Here is a 21575-nt window from a genome sequence, read left to right as displayed (position 1 = left end):
CTATCAAGGAAATAAGAGCAAAATGACTGCAGTAAGAATAGTAGGATTTCCATCTAACAATTTATTTTATTTTTAAATCAGAAAGATTTATGAAACATTCTGCAAATGCGTGTTTGATGTTTGCATGAAGTTGTAAGCATGCATACACTTTGAAAACGTTAAATATTGGTTCTAAAATGCTGATGCCAATGTGATATGATACAGCTATAGGAAAGGAGAGCCTTTTCTGGGGGAATGTGCTACAACAGTCTTTTATATTTAGACATACATTTAGACTGTGACTATTTAAACATTTTTTTAAAGCTTTTGAGAAAGATAATTTTCTTGGAGTCAGTTTCCAGCAGAAGATGCTAAGTTTCTGTATGGCATGTGTTCCCAGCTTTGTAGTTATGTTGCTGGTTGATTGAAAATAACTTATAGTGACATCAAGCTCTGTTTATTAGCATTGTTTCTCGAGGTATGTGCAACTTTTTGTACACAGGCAGCTACTCACAAACGAAGCAAGCTGAGTTTCGTACTTAAGCCCAACATGTAACCCAGCTATGTTTCTCAGCAACTTGAACACTCCACTTCAGTTTTCTTGTCTCACTTCTAAATTTCAGGATATATGAGGAGGTTATAGGAGGGAATAAAAAAAAGGTTCAAGTTCATGCTCCCCTGAAGGGAAGGGACAGTCCTGATCCTTACACATACATAGGAGGGAAAATGCAAAGTGACCATATGCCCTAGCACTATAGCCCAGCATGCACACAGCTACACAAAGATCATTAATCTTACTATTGATAAAACCTTTAAAGTTTCCCCTTCTCCACTTCCATGTACTTCCCAAAATATGTCCTCATATCCTCTTTCTAGTCTCCATCCCAGCTTTTATTCCATTCATTTCCACATTATGCATTCCTCTGTATAATTTACACATATAATTTACTTCTGTGCATTGAGGAAAATTCTGTATCAACATGCTGGCATTTAATTTTCATGGTTTTGTCAGGGTGCTGCTTTTTGATATTAGAGTGCCTTTAGCTCAGATGTGCTACCAAGGCAGAACCTTCTTAACAGTTCAGATCACAGCAAATTGGCTGTATGAGACTCTTGTGTAGTCCTCTGCCTCTGAACAGCATAGCCAGTTATTTACATAAACATTAGGCTTGTGTCTCTCTGCAGAAGTTAAATTTGAATGTTTTATTTAGAGCTGTTACTCCAGCTGTGGATATTTAGGGAACTAAATTTTGGGCCTGGTCCTCTGGGAGGAGCTGCTAATCTGATGGAGTGTCCAGGACATAGACAAAACTGAAAATGGGAGCCTAAAGCAAAGTCCACCCAGAGATGAAGAAACTCGTTAATTAAGTCAGATTACTTACAAAATTTCTGAGTGTGGAAGTGGTAGCATGGGGGTTTCTGGTTCACATGATTGTAAAATCTGAAGTTGTAGACTTCTGTCTTCATGGTTCATACACATCTACACTTCAGGCAGCAGATTAGTTGATTTTAGAGTGTTAGAAGATTCAGCTTTTAAAGAAAAGGTCACTTTTAAACTCAGATGTAACAGCAGTTGGTTATTCACTGCGATTGACTACTATTGCCTGACTTGGAGCTGACATGAAACCTTTTTCCGTTCAATAATATTGAAATACATTGTTTTCACTATTTAATGTTTTAGAATAAGAGCCAAGGATTGAGTTTTGTCCGTATACATGCACCCTGGCAAGTACTTACTCGAGAAGCGGAACTCCTTAAAATAAAAATGCCCACTAAAAAGGTAATTATCTTCTGTTTTCTACCAACTAGTTGTATGACTAGAGGAGGGGTGATCAGATTGATAGAAACTCATGGACTTACTTTATTTCTAAATCAGAGCAAATGAATTGTCAGGCTTATTCTTTCACATTATTAATGATTTTGAGATTATTTAGCATACAGAATCATATTTAAGATGAGATTTTCAAAGGGGTTTTCAAAGGCCTTGGAGGCAGCTGGCTGATAGTCTTTGTTCAGAAGAGTGATGACAGAGGTGAGTTTTAAGGAGGGTTTTGAAAGCTGAGAAGGCAGTAGCTACTTGGATTTTTGTCAAGGCACTTACCTCAAAGGTGAGGTGCAGTATTTGAGATATTATACTACCTGGTCATTACCTTAAGATTCCACTGAATTCTTGGGATGCCAAGACAGTCTGTTTTGGTCGTATCACTGACTTTGTGAATTCAGACTTGCCTAATATTATTAAAACTTTGGCTCACTATCTCCTTTACAATCTTTACAGTCCACTTTCAGCAATGTTGCTGGCAAGCATTGTAAATTTTGGGTAGCAGATCTCCAAATTCATGGCCTTGAAATGATTTAGCATATTGGCTAAGAACTTCCATTGAAGTCAATGGAACTGCCTTGTGCTTTCAGTTAGAGGTACTCATCAGTTGTGTTACTGAGGACTTATTTCATGACATTGTCATTAGAATTTAAGGACAGACTAATTTTATATTCTTCTACGGGGTTGTTTGGTTTTCATTTGGGATTGTTGTTTTTTTTTTTTTTTTTCATAGCCCAGCACCATTTTCAGTGTTATTCACATCTCCTGGTGTTACAATCTGTCGCTGTTAGAAACATAGCTAATTCAATCTTGGATACTCGTATTGTGTTTGCATCACAGGAAAAAAACAACAAAACAAACAAAGAACAACCCACAAACCCAAATCTGGTTACTTTTTATCAGTCTTTGAAAATGAGCATGTTTTGGTATGTTTTGGACAGCTACAGTACCTCTGTTCTTTCTCACATATTTATGGATGTTTAGGCCCTTTCCAGAAATGGACCTATATATTCAACTTCATTCTTTTATCCCTTCGCACCTTCATTTCCTTTGCACATTTGTAGTGCCTGCTCATTTCTCCCTCCTTCCCTCTTGGAAATTTTCCCCTCCTAGCTTTTTACAGGCATACTGAAGCAAACTTTACACTATTTTAATTGATGAATATTGACATTCTATTCCGAACTAAGGTCTGTCCTGGAGCTGATAGTCTCCAATGACTGCCCTAGTTATCCACAAACAGTTCCATGTTCCATTTTCTCCTCTGAATGGGGAAAAAAAAAGTACTGTGTCTCATAAGACCCTAATGGCAAAGAATCATTTGGTGTAAAAGACATCTAAAAATATTGACAAATTATTTCATTTAACCACTAGACATTTATAGCATCTTCTCCTTTGAAGCAACAAATTTCAATGAATGTATCAGGTCTGTGTACATTTCATGTTGAATGAGATTGCCTTATAGCAGACATTTATTGAGTAGTACAATAAGTATTCTAAGAGTAAATGAACATGCAGTCATTGATTAGGGAGTTATGAAAACAGTATTTAGGTTTGTGCTTTTAATTTATTTTGGTGTGTAGAGGAAGACAAAACTGAAATATGTCTACCATAAAGGAAAAAAATTTCAATTTTCCTGAAAATCCACCCTAGGATAATTAACTGTTTTCTATAACTTAAAAACAATATGACAGTTTTAAAGAGAAGATTGTTAGCAACTCTTGTTGACTAAGTTATTTTTCTATTATCTCAGCTGCAGAAATAGAGCACTACCAGAAAGGAAGTATGACAGGAATATTATGTTCATGTCTTACATTTTTGGGGGTTTTTTTTGCAGTTAAGGACAGTTGAAAAAAGAATTTCCTGTGAACAAAACAAAAATTTTTTTTGAAAAACTGAAATTTTATATTTTGGGGATTTGGCAATGCAAACTGAAATATTCAGCCAGTAACCACTAAAAAGAAAATTCCATTTTTGTTCAGAAAGAGAAAACATTGTTTTCAAGATGCATTAGGTATTTTGTGTGATGCTATTTTTATTTATTCAAACACCCAATGAAACCATAAAAAAAAGCATTTTCAGTGGAAAGTATTCATCCACCTCTAAACATGAGGAATTGGTTGCAAAACCCTTTTTTTTTTTTTTTCTAAATAGCCAGTCTTAAATCATCTTTCAGGACAAATACATTCTGAAAAGAGGTATTCTTTGAGCAATTTTATCAATATGATTATTTCTGGGTATAAAAATAGAGTTATTTTTGAGGAGGGAGAATGGGCCATACTCAAATGTGAGTATGAGAAACAACCAAGACCAATTGGAAGCATTGGTCCATTCCCAGAGCTATGATGTCTTAATGAGACTTGGTGGAATGAGTCCCATTACTGGAGTGGTGAGATAAAGGACTATAGGTTCTTCAGGAGAAATAGGCAGGGGTTACAAAGGTGGTGTACTGCGTTATGTAAGGGAGAAGTCTGACTGTAGAGCCCTTGCTCAGTTAGAGGTGATATGATTGAGACACTCTGGGTGAGGGGATTAGGGGGCTGGAAAACAAAGCAGTGGTTGTGGGTGTCTACTAGTGATTGCATAGGCAGGATGATTAATTTATTTTAGTGTGTAGAAGAAGACAAAATGAAATATGTCTACCATCAGGGAAACAAGATTGCAGTTTTCCTGCAAATTCATCCTAGGTGAATTATTCTATAGGCAATTAGGAGAAAATTTCTGATCAGTTAGCCTGTTAGAGTTCACCAGTTAGGGTAAACACCAGTTCTGCATTGACTGTTCCCTCTATTCTCAGTTACAAAGGCAAAATAATTGCTCTGCCTTTTTGTCATCTCTTTTCAGCTCCTAGTTTAGTTAGTAAGGATGTTTCTTGTATTAACAATTTGGCACTGAGTTTTCTTCTGGAAGTAGCTTGTGAAGGACAAGAACTTTTTGGAATGGAAACCCATATGGATTCAGGTTCTTGCTTTTATATGGGACTGTATGTTCACAGAAGGTGCTTATTTTAATTACAGATTTAAATGTGTGTAGCAAATTCTACTTTTTTTAATGAATTTTTGGACATGCTAATTTACAATATTTTATTTATTCAGATGTATGAAATCACAGAAGAAGGGGGAATACTTAAGAAGTTTAATGAAATATGGCGCAAACTGACTGAACCTCTGCAACCCCAGGTCCCACAACAAGGAAATACCAACATGAAAAATCTTTTCTACCCATTTTCCAGAGAGAAATTATATTTGTGAGTATTTTAAATTGTGATGAGCAATGAAGAAAGCTGTAACTTATCATTTTAGTGTTGTCATTTTTTTCTACCAGTATTTTAATCAAAATACAGAAATTGAGTATTTCTGGAAATCCTGAGGAAATATCCAAGTTGCCAGATTATTCCTGAATAGTATTTCCAAGTGATAAAAGCATATGTCTGCATAAAATTAAATTTATTGAATGCCAAATAGATCTAAAGTAAATGTACGTACGAGCACGCAATTCAGTTTCAGTGGATTAGCAGAAATCTAAGTTGCAGAGACATTCTGCTAGTGTTTTAGTTCCTTCTGCTGAATAACAGAAGTGCAACAAATAAAATATTGATGTTTTTAACTTGAACTGTAAAGATCTTACCATGAAAATCCTGATTATTTGGTTAAGATTATTACTGCCTTGAACTGAAAAAAGAAAGAGCTAGTAGAAATCTGATAATTTTCCTCTTTGTAGATTTATTATAGTAATTGAAACTTGGCTAATAATACGAAGGTAAAAAATTCTTGACACCTGGCCTTTCACTCAGAATAATACTTCTGGACCCAGTTTGACATGAAACACTCCTTTTCTCCTCATGGGTGTCTCGTTGTATTTATGTCTGATAAATAAAATTTTGTAATAAATATAACGAACCAACATATCATTTATTGTCCTCTCTGACAATTTTAATTAATAGTGAATACAGGTCAAATTTATTAAGGGGAATAAACTGAGGCTAATTCAACATATGATGATTTTAAAATTTAAGGGAATGCATAATTCCAATGGAATGGTTTTTTGAAAACAGGTAAAATGCTGACTGGTTAGTCGCCTGGAAAAAAGTAATGACATCTGCATTAGGCTAGTTGAAACCTAATAACTTAACCTTAGAATGTTAAGAATGTAGAGGGTGTGTTATAATGAAAAGATTAAAAGGTCATATTGTGTAAACAATATACAAGCTCTCCTTACATGAAAGGCATTTTACGTTCGTTTGTTAATATTTTTGCATTTTTATGCCCACCATCATTGCAATCCAGGGAAAACTCTGAATGACTAGGCCTTAAATAGCACAGTGTATTATGCTGTACTATTTCATCTATATTCCTTTTAAGCACCCTTTTTTCTTACTTGCTGTGGTTTCTAAAGGAATTCTAAATCATAATCTTATATGTCATCTTTAGGTTTTACTACCACATCTGAAAAAGTAAGTTTATTATTTTTCTCTCTCAATGTGTTAGGTATAACATTAAAGACAAAGACACGTTTTTTGACAATGCTACCCGCAGCCGAATAGTAAGTAAACAAAAGTAACATATCATTCATTTTTGGTGCTGAATGGGATTTACTTTAATAGTGAATATTGGTAAATACTTTGTTAATTTCATCAGTTTATGCATTTCTCTGTACCTGCAAAACACTAGGTAGTCAGAATTACATAAAAATACCCTTCTGAAGCTGCCCAGTGGTCTAGGAGTAGGAGGTAAAGAACGATGCTACTGACTGCTTTCCATTGTTCAGAGGTGTTATTAAACCCTGCTTCCTAATCTTTAATTGGATTTTATTCCATAAAAGGACCTCCTCTGGAATCTATACTAACTTCCTACCTCCAGCAGTCTTTGGTGCAAAACCTCATATCATGTTCCCAAGATCCAGCAGGCTGCAGAGGCAAGATTTCTTTCTGCATAAGCAATGCCAATAAGAACATGCTACCTATCTTCATCCATACACACTTGAGTTTCATAGATATGGCATATTTACAGATCACTTTATGAGAGTCTTGGTGTTGTACTTCCAACTGTGAAAGCTAGATGGTTGTTTTTTTTGCAAAGTCAGATATTGTTGTAATATTATTTACATATTTTACCTGAATTCCTTATGTTTCACATAGTATTTTGAGATTGTGACAAAGCAGGATTTATGTTAGGGGAGTAATCCACTATTAAGCCTTGCCATAGTGTTGTCATGTGTTATCTAGCAGCCTCAAGTCATGCATTTAAGTGAGTGAAATGTATGATTTAAACATATATGCAAATGAACTCCACAGAAGCTTCTTATTTTAAAATTTTGTTTTATTACTACTGCCATGATGAAAATAATGATAAAAGATGATTTGTGTGTTATATCACTGTTCTTTTGCACAGGTACGTGAAATTTTGAAGCGCACATCCTCAAAGTCAAGAAACAGCATGGGTAAGAAGGAGGGAAGATAATTATACATGTTGTTTTGAAAGGAATTGTTTAGGTATCTCACAGAATATTTGTTTTTCTAGCAGAGCACAGAAGTATGCTGGAACATTTTTACAAAAAAACATAGAGACTGAAACAAATGCTTTTTCTGAAGACTAAATTCAAACTTTACCATGTTTGTTAAAGCACATGGTAATGGGAGCTTGCTTTTCATTTCTACAGGCACAGGATCTGGCACGTAACTTGCACTTCATGAGTTGTTATAAAATTTGATTTGATTATTATATGATCTGCTTTTGAAAATTCAGATGTCAACTACAATATGTGGTATTATTTCTTCCAGAAGCAGATTTTTCTTGCCATTTCAATATAATAATACATCTCTTCGGGTTATTTTTTACCACTGCTGCCTTAAAAAATTTATCCATGAACTGCATATTGAAATATATGACTTGACTATGACTATTTTGAAGATTCTGAGTGATACTTTTGGAGTAACCCTGAAATATGTGGAGCTTTTGTTTTCTTGAGGTTCAGAACGCATGCAGCTGTCTTTATTCTCTCTTCTCTACCTTTTTTCTTTCATCCACTGTGATGGATGACACATATCTCCCTGATGGCAAAAAAATGATAGTACTCCTTGTCTGGCATGTTTTCTGGAAGTCCTTTTGTGAGCTTGACCTCCTATGTGCAGCTCATAATGTCCTAGGGTAACATACTTGAGTAGCATTCTGTAAAAAAATGAAAAGATGGTTGAGAAAATGTCAGGCATTCTTAATTTCTAAACCATTACGCAGCTGGTGTTTTTCTATGTTGTATTTTTCTGTTTTCATCTTCTCAAAGGCTCTGGTGAGGCAGCAGGGGGGAATGCTACTTTATTTCCAGAGAACCCTCTTTGTGACTAGAGAGACCATGCTTTCTTTGGGAGCTGTGGAGCCTGTGCAAATAGATGTCTCTGAGTGCAGGATTTTAGACACAAGGTATTGTAAAGGTTATAAAACAAGAAGTCTGAAGTGCAGCAGGGACACTAAGCCTGTTGACGTAAAAGACATCCACCAGAGCTGACACTTTCGCAAGAGATCCAGACAGAATGTGTTGAACCTGTTGAAATGCTTAAGACTTTGTAAGTTATTGGGCTGAGAGAAAGCTTGAAAGAAGCAATCCATCCTACAAGGACACAATAGGAAGGGAAAGAGCACTTTATCAATGGGGTTGTCTTTGCCCCTTCAAATATTTTTCTATATTAATACATTGTTCTGGTTTATAGTGTAATAAAAGCCATCATTAGAACCCTACTAGTGATTTTTCATGCTTTTTTAACACTCTAAGGTGAATATACAGGCTGATCCACTTCAAGCTCTGGTCAGCTCAAGATCCCCTTTGACATGAAACAAATATTTCAACCTTCCCATCCTTGTTATCTTTCTGTCTCATAGTCATAACATGATAATGCATCATGTTTGACATAAATTCACTAATTATTTTGGTCTTCTGAGATTCTCCCCCAAAAGTCCTGTTCTTCATATGTTGCTTAGGTTTTCTATCTCACTGGTCTTAAGACTTAAAACTACTCATCATAAGTGGTTCAAATGATGTCTTTAAGCTTTTTTTGTTTGGATTTCTTTTAAGATCCCATTGATTATTTTGCAAAGGAAGTAGGACAGTGGTATTGGAAATACTTATAGCAGTCTTTGATTTCCATAAAAGTATGATTCATAGTATAGTAGGAGGAAAATAACACTTCAAACATTTCCTCATTGATTTTTACACCTGTGTAAGGCTGAATCTGATTCAACTTCTATGACATTGTACAAGGAAGGCATATTTTTTCCTAGTAAGTCTCTGAACCACTGTAAACTTTCTAAACATGGAACTCTTTCAGTAGAAGACTTGACATTATACGAACATGAAGATTTCCCAATTCTATTAATGCATGTATTGGTAAGTTCTTTCTCTTTGTACCAAGGAAGAAATTTGTTGGCAATGCCTATGTGTCATGTCTGACCAAAGTTTTTTTCCAAAACAGTTCAGAATGATGGTTGTCTAATTTAACTGTGGATTTTTTTTCATCCCTGAAGACAAGCTAGCTAGGTACTTTTTACTGGGAATTGAAAGCAATACTTTTTACTGGGCATTGAAAGTCTGGAATAAACTACTAATCTTAGCTTTAATTGTCATCTTATGGAACAACTGTTTTCACCTGCAGAGACTGAAGACAGAATGGCTGTAAGATTCGTAGATAGTGAGAGCCAATAGTGATCTTGTGTATGTCTCTAGGTGCTGTAGTAGTTACCTTGGGGATTCAGTTGTTTAAGCCCTGGAAGTAAACGGTCAATGAATAGTGCCATGTCTCTGTATCTTCCTGTACCTTTCACCAGACTTCCTGTTTGCCATCTTTAGGACTCAGCAGTCTGTCCTTGTGCATCCAGAATTTCAGCATAACTGTTGACTTGGTGAGCACAAACTGATTTAGCTCCTGCAAACAGGAATTGTTTCAAACCCAGAAGGATGGCCTTATGTGTTGATATGAGGAAGGGTAGAAAACCCAGTATTTGGTTCAGTGAAAATGAGACCTGATCTAATAATAGTCAATAGAAAATAAAAGTTTCTTCAATCACAAATTTCCTGCAAAAGTTAGTTTTTTGTTCATTTCTTGGGGTGTGTCTGTGGGGATCCATCGTTCTGATCACTGTCAATCTTCAAGAAGGACTTCCCAGGTGCTTTCCTTCTCAGCCACATGCCTCTTTGCTATCAAGATGATAAACTAGTAAAAACAGTTTTTGTAAAATAGTAATTCAGTCAAGAAAAAGCACTATATGGAAATGACCCTTTGAAAATAATTTTTCCGTAGTCAGGTTTGTATATGCTCATCTTGACATGATTTTGACTGTTTCAGTAATCAAGCTCAGTTCCCTTTGTAATGTCATTATATGAAATCTGTAATATTTTTTTCTGTTTACCTGTGCTTAGCTGTTGACCATGTTAATTTATTTTCTTTCAGGTATTGGCACATTAATAGCAAACAATGTTTATGATGCAGCATACCCACTTCATGATGTACGTATATACTATTAAAAATACAGTTTTCTGATAGTATTATTCAATATTACAGAAAGATCAATGTTTATTGTCTGTGACAATAATAATATATTCAAAATGTGTGTTTTTAATATGAAATCTCTTACATTTAAGTACTTATTTCAAGTTGTGACCTGAAAGTAAAACCAAAAATATAGGAACAGTTGAGCAATCTTTTATTGAATTTGATCTGTCTTTACATCATTTATTAAAGCATTTTCTTTCTATAGGGTGAATATGAAGGCCAAAATGATTGCATGAATGAAAGAAAGGTAAAATATAGTGAAAAGTTAATTTCATATTAGATTTAATGTGACAAACATGAATTAATCTCCTAAATGTTATTAAAGTTGTTATTAAATATTATAAAATGTTATTTTATATGTTATTATCCTAAACGTTACAAATGTTATTAAATGTTGTTAAAAGTATTAACTAGTGTTCAATCAAGTAGCTGTTTTTCCAGATGTGGATGTTTTTTGCAATTTTTATTTTCCTGTATTTTTGTGTGTAAAAGATAAGTCGCAAGACTTTTTATAAAGTCTTGTTATGAAGTACTTCAGTGAATTTAATTTGATATTTACATCTTGAAATGCTTCAGTTTCCCTCCACATGCATAGACAAGATTTTTCAGTACATCAGGAAGCAAAAGTTGTTAAATAACTTAGACGGTTATTTTTTTCCATAACCAGATGGTACTATAGAACAATGGTTACTAGATTAAGCTGTGGTTGTATTTTTTATTTGATTGTGCATTCAATAAATTACATGCAATGTCTATAAAATCTGCTTTTAATTATTTTGCATGTAAAAAGTTTCTAGCTATCAAAAGACTTTCGGAAATATATCACCCACCAACACTCTCCACAAGAGAAATGGATGCATAATCAAAGACTATGTGAAGTCAGACTGGTTTTATTACATATGCTTACTATTAGAAATGAGCAAAAAACATTTAATTACTGTAGTCCATTAAGATCCATTCCATATTGTTCTCTAATGTTTGCTCTTTTTCTTCTTTTCCCTTGATATATGAATATGGGAATAGAAAGGGGTGTGGGGGAGAAAACAACAAAGAAAAAGAGAGTGTTTGGATGCCTAAGATATTTACTATAACAGAAATTAAATTCCATATATTCTTGGTGACCTTAAGTTATTTCATACATGTTTTTAACTCAGCAGTATTGTATGTTGGTATGTGCCATTTGATGCTTGAAGGAGAGGTAAGAAAATGTCATTAATCTGGCAAAACACAGTGCAGCTCTCAAGAGCCACAAATGATGGTTATGTGAACATTTGAAATGAAGACCGAGTTCGTAGGTCATATAAATGAATTTGATTTCTCTAGTGCTGGGTTAGTAAAAACATGAAAGCAGATCTTCTTTGTAGTTTTGGTAAATAGCGTTAACATTCTGCCACTAGATGTCTTCGTGTGCTGCATACAATTTAATTTGGTATATGAAACTTGCAAGCAGAAGAGACAAAGCAGAAAAAAAAACCCTATAAAGAAACTTGTATATTTATGTCTGTTACTTTGGTTTGTTAATGAGGAAATTGTCTGCACTTGCAGAACTTTCTCTGAGTAAGTGATAATAGTGAAAATCAACTGCATACTTTTACTGACTTATAAGGTTAGCAAATTTGAAGAGAAGAAAGGTAAATGACCATTATTCAATGGAGGAAGATTGAGTGCTGTGGAATATGGTGGAAGAGGGCCTAAATGGACTAGTGTCTGGAAAAATATTCACCCTACAAGTTGTGTGTTGTGCTGCCTTCTTTTTATTCTGCCTATTAGGCTCAGTTATGAAGTGTTAAGTATTAAAAACATAAAAGCTTCTTTCCAGAAATACATCACTGATTATTCACATATGTCTCTGCTGCCTAGCCATCGAATATGCTGTAGTATTTCTATGCATAACATCATCTGTTTTCTATCTGAATCTAATAGTCTCAGTGTTTAATTTCCTGAAAAGACCAGATCAAGTTTAAAGGAAAGGGGGGCATTTTTGAACTTTTTTTTTCACTTTGCCCATTTTGATTTTGTCCATTTTAACTTATCTGTATCTTCCATTTTAATTGTCTATTGCATAAGACTGAAAAGTTATGAACTGAGCTCATCTAGGGTGCTTAAGCCAATAAGGCAGCAAAAGTAATTCAGATTTATGTACCAATTCATAATATAAAAAGTTAATCCTTATTAACCCTCTTTAGCATTTCCTTGGAAAAAATGCACAGTGAAACAATACTTTTGTCACATCCTATGAGAATTAGAAATCTACAGTCAACGAAATCCACTCTTTTCCTAAGACTGTTGATTGGAATAAAGGACTAAAAGGAATTTCCTTCCTTTAGTGTAATTTCTGCTCTAGATTTTTATTTTATTTACTTTTTTTTTTTATGAAAGCTATTGCACAGCAGCATGGTAATAACTCACCATGAGTATAAACACTGCCTTGGTCTTCTGTAAGCTTCTATCCCACTGGCAACTTTTAACCCTGTATTGCTAGCAGTATGTTTGACATTGAGAAACACATGAGGGCTTTGTTACTTACCTGGGAAATGCACTGTTGTTGTATACTACAACAATATCCCTAGAATATTAGGAGCAGATTGGAAAGTGTTGCTATAAATTTACAGAAATTGCTGCTTTTAAATGAAGCTGATAAAATAAAATATACTATATTACAGAACTCTTCCTAGAATTCATTTCAATTTAAGAAATATCATGAAAGGCGGCACATTCCAGTTTCCAGATTAAGCTTAATCTTTTAAAATTGCAGTAATGAAACTGAGGCTTAGTGTGGGTAACACATGTGAATGCCATAAACTACCTTTGGTGGTATGGCTTTTAGAATCAGAATAACCCCCTGTGAACCTGTAGTCTGACATAATCTCATAGCAACCTGTTCCTGAATTTACTGCAATTTTAGAAAGACCTTTAGTTTTGCTCTCAAAATTCTATTTTGTAGCTACATTCAAAACAGCCTTTAAATGGTTTTAAGCATTTAATAGCTTTAACTTCCTTGTTTTGCATATTTCAGTGAATGTATATATCAGTATGATTATTTGTGGAAATAAATAAAATTGTAGGTAATGTTGTGGGGTAATGGCAAGGGGTGATTTCGAATAGGTGACCACATTTATATGAAAATATCAGTATGGCAACCAGGTTAATCCTCTTCAACTCCTGTCAAACCCAAAGAGTGTCAAACTTAGTCTCATAATTTCTTTCCACAAGTGTATAACACTTTGCAAGACTGTGCTCTATAAGAGCAATATTCTGAAAGCTAAGGATATACACTCCGTCAATCTCATTGTCAAATTCCCAGTTGCTTCAGCAGTGTAGGGTTTACTCTCTCATCTATGAACAGAAAATACTTTATGCTTCATCTTTAAGGGATATACAATGCCGTAGCTTTGTTCGCTTAAATAGTTGCAAGACGCAACTCTCGGGTGAACTAGCTACACAGGATTTGGAGAAGGCTGAGGTTCTGAATTACTTCTTTGCCTCGGTCTTCACTGGCAAAGGCTGCGACCGCACCACACAAGTTATGGAAGGCAGACGCAGGGACTGTGAGAATGGAGACCTTGGGCCCACTGTAGGAGAGGAACTGGTTCAAGACCATCTTAAAAATCTGAAAGTGCACAAGTCCATGGGTCCTGATGAAATCCATCTGCGGGTCCTGAAGGAGCTGGCGAATGAAGTTGCTAAGCTGCTGGCCATCATATTTGAAAAATCATGGCAGTCAGGTGAAGTTCCCGATGACTGGTAAAAGGGAAATATAACCCCCATTTTCAAGAAGGGGAAAATGGATGACCTGGGGAATTACAGACCAGTCAGTCTCACCTCTGTGCCTGGCAAAATCTTGGAGCAGATTCTCCTGGGAGGCATGCTAAGGCACATGAAAAACAACAAGGTGCTTGGTGAAAGCCAGCATGGCTTCACTAAGGGGAAATCCTGCCTGACCAATTTGGTGGCCTTCTATGATGGGGCTACAGAACTGATGGACAGCGGTAGAGCAGCTGACGTCATCTACCTGGACTTGTGCAAAGTGTTCGACACTGTCCCCCACGACATCCTTGTCTCTAAATTGGAGAGACATCAATTTGATGAATGGACCACTTGGTGGATAAAGAACTGGCTGGATGGCCGCACACAAAGAGTTGTGGTCAATGGCTCAGTGTCCGGCTGGAGACCAGTAACGAGTGGTGTCCCTCAGGGATCGGTGTTGGGACCGGTCTTGTTTTAAATCTTTGTCGCTGACATGGATGGTGGGATTGAGTGCACCCTCAGCAAGTTTGCTGATGACACTAAGCTGTGTAGTTCGGTTGATATGCTGGAGGGAAGGAATGCCATCCAGAGGGACCTTGACACGCTTGTGAGGTGGGCTGATGCCAACCTCATGAAGTTTAACCATGGCAAGTGCAAGGTCCTACACCTGGGTTGGAGAAATCCCAGGCACAGCTACAGGTTGGGCAGAGAAGAGATTCAGAGCAGCCCTGCGGAGAAGGACTTGGGGGTGCTGGTTGATGAGAAAATGAACATGAGCTGGCAGTGTGCGCTTGCAGCCCAGAAAGCCAACTGTATCCTGGGCTGCATCAAAAGGAGTGTGAGCAGCAGGTCGAAGAAGGTGATCCTGCCCCTTTATTCTGCACTCCTGAGACCTCACTTGGAGTATTGTGTGCAGTTCTGGTGTCCTCAACATAAAAAGGACATGGATCTGTTGGAACAAGTCCAGAGGAGGGCCACGAGGATGATCAGGGGGCTGGAGCACCTCCCATATGAAGATAGGCTGAGAAAGTTGGGTCCGTTGAGCCTGGAGAAGAGAAGGCTGCATGGAGACCTCATAGCAGCCTTCCAGTATCTGAAGGGGACCTATAGGGATGCTGGGGATGGACTCTTCGTTAGGGACTGTAGTGATAGGACAAGGTGTAATGGGTTAAAACTTAAAGAGGGGAAGTTTAGATTGGATATAAGGAAGAAATTCTTTCCTGTTAGGGTGGTGAGGCACTGGAATAGGTTGCCCAAGGAGGTTGTGAATGCTCCATCTCTGCCAACGTTCAAGGCCAGGTTGGACGAGACCTTGGGTGATATGGTTTAGAGCGAGGTGTCCCTGCCCATGGCTGGGGGTTGGAACTTGATGATCTTAAGGTCCTTTCCAACCCTAACTGTTCTATGATTCTATGATTTTATGACAGTTTCCAGCAGTACTTTGTTGGGTGAACGTTTACAGGATCCAGGTCTTGATTGCTGGCTTGGTATTTATTTAGTTCTTTCACATAGCTTCTGCAGGAGAACAGGCATTATAAACAGCAGAAATATGTGATTGGAAAAGCTCAAAATATGTCAAGGTAACTCTGCAGTTACAGTACCTGAAATTTCTCCGCACTTATTTTAATTGTGCTGTTAACTTCATGAGGTAGTGTAGCATTGCTGTTAGCTGTCAAAACGGACCACCTGAGAGATACAACTACTGGTAACTGCAAAACCTATACGTACATCCTCTCTAGCTCCTGCTGGCTGCGTATTCATGCGCATGTGTTTCTTGCTCTGTGTCTTCCTCCCTTGCAGCTGTAAAATTTATTGTCCAATCCCAAGTTTACAGAAGAACAGAAGTCTCCAAGGTATTAACTCAGCAATTACTTGCTTCACATTAATTAGAATTTCCATGAGACAGATGAGGGACGGTCAGTTAGTGCTCACAGAAACGGAGGAACTGAAGTATGAAGTCATCTATTAGAGACAGCAGACGTTCAATGCAGAAGCTTGTGCTTAAAGCACAGCTTCATCACTACTCTTATTAGGAATGATGTGCCTTATTTTAAAGAAGCCAACCTCACCCCTCATATGCTGCTCTTTTTCTGGACCCCCTTACTTCTTTGTCAAAAAGAGGAACAAGAGGCTTGACACCTGTCTTTTGGGATGATACAAATTTATCATCTATAAACAATGATGTGCTTAATTTAGTTTAATTTATCATCATATTCTGGTTATTCGTTTAACATTTTGGTGCACTCTGTACTTCAATAAATAGTTTTCAATGAGCATGTTGTCTTAGACTGTCAACAGGCCTTTCATAACATAAAACTGAAAGGAATATGAACAACTCAGGTGGTTCCACACAAAATCTTACTCTTTTGCATAGGACTGCCCTGATTTTTATTTTTCTCTGAAGATAAAATGTGGTGAACAGTCATCTAAAAAAAGATCATGCTGACATTTCCTCTAATCTTCCTTTGGTCTTCACATAATTCTGGAAAGCTTCGTTTTTTCATGTCCTTTCTAACGGATTAGTAATAAATTCGTACACAGTTATAAGATGTACTCTTTTATCACATTGTTAATTATATTGTAATTTCTATTCAGCTGCTGGCTTTTATTTCAGAACAGCCTTTCACACTGTAATTATCAGTTTCTTTCACAGCCTTTTGTAAAACAGTATCACAGGTTTCCTTTTTTTTATTTGAAAGTTGATGAACAAAGTTGTGTCACTTATATCACAGCAATGAAAGAGGGAATAAGGAAGATTATCCAGGGTCCCTTGCCTGTTGCAGTTCAGTGTATTATGGTTAGCGTGCTATAGGTCCTGAAATGTTTCCTTTTATTCTTGACTCTTCCCACTGGATTCCTCCCATTATAAGAACTTTATATAGTATCTATGCCTTTCTTTGAGCTTTCTGTAAGTTGTGGGTGAATTTGCATTTCCAACAGTAAACGTGAACTTGTCTGTCCATGTGCAGCATGGGGAGAGAAGGGGCTTTTGTATCTGTTCTACTGGGTATAGTAGCCTCAGAAGCTGGGCAAGAGAGCAGACTAATTTTGACATAATTACCTCTTGGTATGTTTTTACATACTGTTTTACCAGTTTTTAACACTTACCTCAGTTCCCTTCACCTTGGCCCTGGAAACACTGGTCAGTACTTACCTAAGGCGTAATTTCAGACATTAAAAAAATAGTATAATAGAAGAATTTCACTCTGCAAGGAGGATCATTTCTAGCATCTTCCCAATGATTTCCATAAGACTACAGCATCTTGTGTGTTTTCTTTTGAGCATTCTACTTAACATCACTATCTAATAAATGTGGTGGGGAGGGGGTAGGCATATGGAGAAAGATGTGTGTTCACCATACTTGCATTGATGACTTGGTTGGAGTCTTCCATAACTGTCTGAAAAAAAGTACTTGGAAGTATTTATTGAAGTATGGGAAACTTCTTTTTTCAGTGTGTGTATTTTTAACTCTTAAAAGATGTTTGTAAAAACAGATGGGATCACTTTTTTAAAGTTCATTTTCTGTTTTGTTTGTTTGTTTTTTTTAGTTACTGTATCGAGAATGGGCAAGATATGGAGTATTTTACAAGTTTCAGCCTGTTGACCTCATAAGGTAATACAGACTTGCACAAAACATTAAGGGACCTGGTTCTCAGCTGATGCAGATTAATTAAATTCCTTCCAGTTACTTCAGCAAATGAGATCTTGGATTAACCAGATCATTAAAAATAATGTTCTCACTGCTTTTCTGTAGCTCTGATGATAATTTACTGTAACAAAAATGCACTAAACAATAATGTACCTTTGGTTTTGTATGGTGTTTATTCCTGGAAGAATGTCATAGTTTAGATTATTTTTTTAAAGTATTAATTCCTTACAAAAAAAAAGAAAAGGAATTTCCATTTGCATTGATGATTTTATTTTTTTTTTTGGTGAGTATGGTCACAACATCTGATGAATGATTAGCATCTGGTGTTCACATCATGAATCAGTGTGAATGTATTTGAAACTTGTTATTTTTACTCCTGATTTTACAAGTTTTATTCATCCATATGTGTTTCCTGTGGTTATTTTTTTTCCAGTATATCTTGAATTTCAATGTTACAAATGCAGAAGCTGGGCTTAACATAGGACTTAAAATGGAATCCTTTTAAAGGAATTTCCACAATATCTCTACAAGAAAGTCAAACCAAAACAAAACAATTTTTGTTGTATACTAAAAATACTGAGTAAAGTAAATGTTTGTGAAAACTGCTAACATGAAATATTCTTACATAACATATCTGTCTAATAGTAAACAAACTATGATAGTAGCAAATAAACAATAGGAAGAAATATTTCTGGATAATCTGTATACACAAGAAAGATGACATGCGTTAGCGCTTATCTTAGTAGTAGTCAAACTTCAACTTGCTTTTATTATATGATCTACCCCTAAGTAATTACCTGGTGTAAGTAATATGGATATTCAATAATCTTCATAAAATGTATCTATTGTATTTTGAATTAAAGTTTAAATACTGCAGATAGTTTTTCAAAGATTTAACCACTAACTTGTAACATGAGCAGAATTGCTTTTTATTGGAAGAGAGATGTTTCAAACTGGCAAATGGTCGTGAGACCATCAAATCTTACTGAGGTTCTGCAAGGCTTTGAAATTTCTCTTTTTTTTCTTTCATTTTTGTGCAGAATTTATGTACATTTTGAATAGCAGTTATTCCAAACCAGGCTACTGTATAGGACTAGGTAAACTCATAAGAAGAATACAGCACTTGGCATTTTCTTCGTAAATATTACAAATATTAAGTTAAACTGACTGGCTAGAGGAATTCTCAAGTTCTACCAGACCTGACAGCTCAGCTGAATTAAAAATAGAGGTACATCTGCTTACACTCCATCTTAATTTGTATTTTGCTGTCTCCATTATAATGTTGCACTATACTGATAGATTTCATAGAAATTCTGTGGTTTAAATTTCTGTGAGAAAAAAGAAGGACCAGACATGTGCAATTGATTCTCTGTTCTCAGAGATTATTTTTCTTGCTTTTATCTTCCGTACTTCTCTTGACTGTAAATTTGACTGTTACCACTAAAATAAATGTGGTTTTTATTTTCTGGGTAATGTTAGAGCTTTAGAGTACATATACCTGAAGAATTACCACCTTTTTCTTTCTGCAACTGGAATAGGTTTTTGTACTTCTGTACTGTGGTGGGTATTTGAACTCAGTCTCAGTGTGGATGCTTATTCCATTGGCAAACATCAACACTTTGTGGAATTTGATAATTTACTGTGATCCTTCTTAGACTGATCAGATTATGCTCAACTTTTTCCTTCAGTATGTAGACTGTATAACTTAAGTCTATATTCAGACTTTAATGGACAGAAGCACAATTTATTTTGCCTTATACTCAAAGCCTGTTTTGACTGATGTTTTCAAATATGTTAATTCTGTTGAAATATGTTACTTAAATGATATTCACAACTGCAAACTAATTAGATGCTGTAGTCTAATTTTTAATATAGCTTGCAACAGTGTAAATATTTTAAACTAATCCTGCTTCATCTTTATTCAGTAAGAATGCAAATTGAAAGTCATTCTTCAACTGAAGTTCCTATGGTGGAAGACTTGGTATGGCACTGTAGAATTGTTATAAATCATGCCTGGTGCTTCAATACCTTGCTTCTGGCAATACTATTATTCCGAGTTTCCAAGTGATTGTACACCAAAGCTAGGAACCACATTATTTCTTATGCTCACCCTTGGCACAGACCTAGGATTTTGTGAGGTCTTTTCTATTATCTGATATCCTGAGGGAGTGCTAACTGCCTAGCCAATCTTAGACTATTTTTGACTTTTTAGTAACATAAAACCAAATAAAGTACCATCATGATATTCACTGGCAGTTCCATTCACCCATGTGCCTTAATCTGTAAAAGTGTTCTGCTATGGCTTTATGCACCTCTTTGGGCTATAGAGAAAAGCTAGTATTTTTTTTTTTTTTAATTGGGAAATGCAGTTGTGAATGAGGAGGTTTCCACCAAATCACAGAATCCCAGGATCCCAAGGGTTGGAAGGGACCTCAAAAGATCATCTAGTCCAACCCCCCTGAAAGAGCAGGGTAACGTAGAGTACATCACACAGGAACTTGTCCAGGCGGGCCTTGAATACCTCCAACATAGGAGACTCCACAACCCCCCGGGGAACCTGTTCCAGTGCTCTGTCACTCTCACAGTAAAGAAGTTTTTCCTGATGTTCACATGGAACCTCCTATGCTCCAGTTTACACCCATTGCCCCTTGTCCTATCACTGGACATCACTGAAAAAAAACAAAGGTGGGTGTTATCTTTATGGAATCATAGAATGGTCTGGACTGGACTGGATCATCTAGTTCCAACCCCCCTGCAATGAGCAGGGACGCCTTGCCCTAGACCATGTTTGATGATGATTATATCTGTGGCCCTTGAGCAAGTCTAGAGGAGAGCCACAAAGATGATCAGAGAGCTGGAGGACCTCTGCTGTGAAGACAGACTGAGAGAGTTGGGGTTGTTCATCCTGGAAAAGAGAAGGCTCCAGGAAGACCTTGTAACAGTCTTCCAATATCTAAAGAGAGGCTAAAACAAATCTGGAGAGGGACTTTTTACAAAGGCATGTAGTGATAGGACAGGGGGGAATGGGTTTAAACTGAAAGAGGAGAGATTTAGATTAAGTATTAGGAAAAAAATTCTTCACTGAGAGGCTTGTGAGACACTGGCACAGGTTGCCCAGAGAAGCTGTGGTTGCTCCATCCCTGGCAGTGTTCAAAGGCCAGGTTGGATGGGTCTTTTAGCAACCTGGTCTAGTGTAAGGTGTCCTTGCCAGTGGGGGTTGGAACTAGATGATCATTAATGTCCCTTCCAACTCTAATCATTCCATGATTCTATAATCCTATGTATTTCTAGTCTACAGCAAAACAATTTCCATTAACAACTTTAAAGGAATATATATTGCAGATCATGCAGATTGTACAGTGTAAATTGAAGGTTGGTTTGTAAGGATACTCCCTAGGAATTTCATGAACCTGTGTAAAGAAAACAGCTTTTTGTTATTTTTAAATAAATATTAAAGTATGCTAATCAGAGTTTTAACAATATGATTTTAGAATTAATTGATTTTCTTTAGACATACCCTCTGCCCAAAACAGGGCTGGCTTGAGAGCTAGATCAAATTGCTCATGAGTTTTGAAACATCTAAGAATGGAGATCACCCATTTTCTCTGGGTACTTTCCAGCACTGCATCGCTCTGAGGGGGAAGAAATTTTTCCCTCTGTCCAGACCAAATTTTCCTTGGTACAACATACAGTCATTGTCTCTTTGTCTCATCAGTGTACCTCTAATGAATTATAGCAAGTCAGGAAAATCCAAAGCAATTATAAGTACAACAAAATTTATATAAACCCCCCCCGTATTTCTTGTTGAATGCAACCTTTACCACTTAGGAGCTCTAAATTAA

The 21575-nt window shown here is 36.3% G+C and overlaps 1 protein-coding gene across 1 annotated transcript in view; it reads left to right on the top strand.

Annotated features, from left to right (window-relative positions):
- The window catches only part of ANO2 (anoctamin 2), a 182092-nt gene that overhangs the window by 34423 nt on the left and 126094 nt on the right, over window positions 1–21575 (top strand). The window contains exons 4-10 of the mRNA XM_061357995.1: window positions 1661–1759; window positions 4894–5045; window positions 6286–6340; window positions 7189–7237; window positions 10236–10291; window positions 10543–10584; window positions 17633–17697. Of these exons, the coding sequence (XP_061213979.1) occupies window positions 1661–1759; window positions 4894–5045; window positions 6286–6340; window positions 7189–7237; window positions 10236–10291; window positions 10543–10584; window positions 17633–17697 (518 nt within the window). The remainder of the gene's footprint in view (window positions 1–1660; window positions 1760–4893; window positions 5046–6285; window positions 6341–7188; window positions 7238–10235; window positions 10292–10542; window positions 10585–17632; window positions 17698–21575) is intronic.

Source organism: Neopsephotus bourkii, unplaced genomic scaffold (genome assembly GCF_033783945.1).
Source record: "Neopsephotus bourkii isolate Nb327-2 ecotype Australia unplaced genomic scaffold, CSIRO-AGI_Nbou_v1 NB_107, whole genome shotgun sequence".
Lineage (NCBI taxonomy): Eukaryota > Metazoa > Chordata > Aves > Psittaciformes > Psittacidae > Neopsephotus > Neopsephotus bourkii.
Note: the sequence above shows the minus strand (reverse complement) of the source record. Positions and strands in the feature narration are given on the sequence as shown.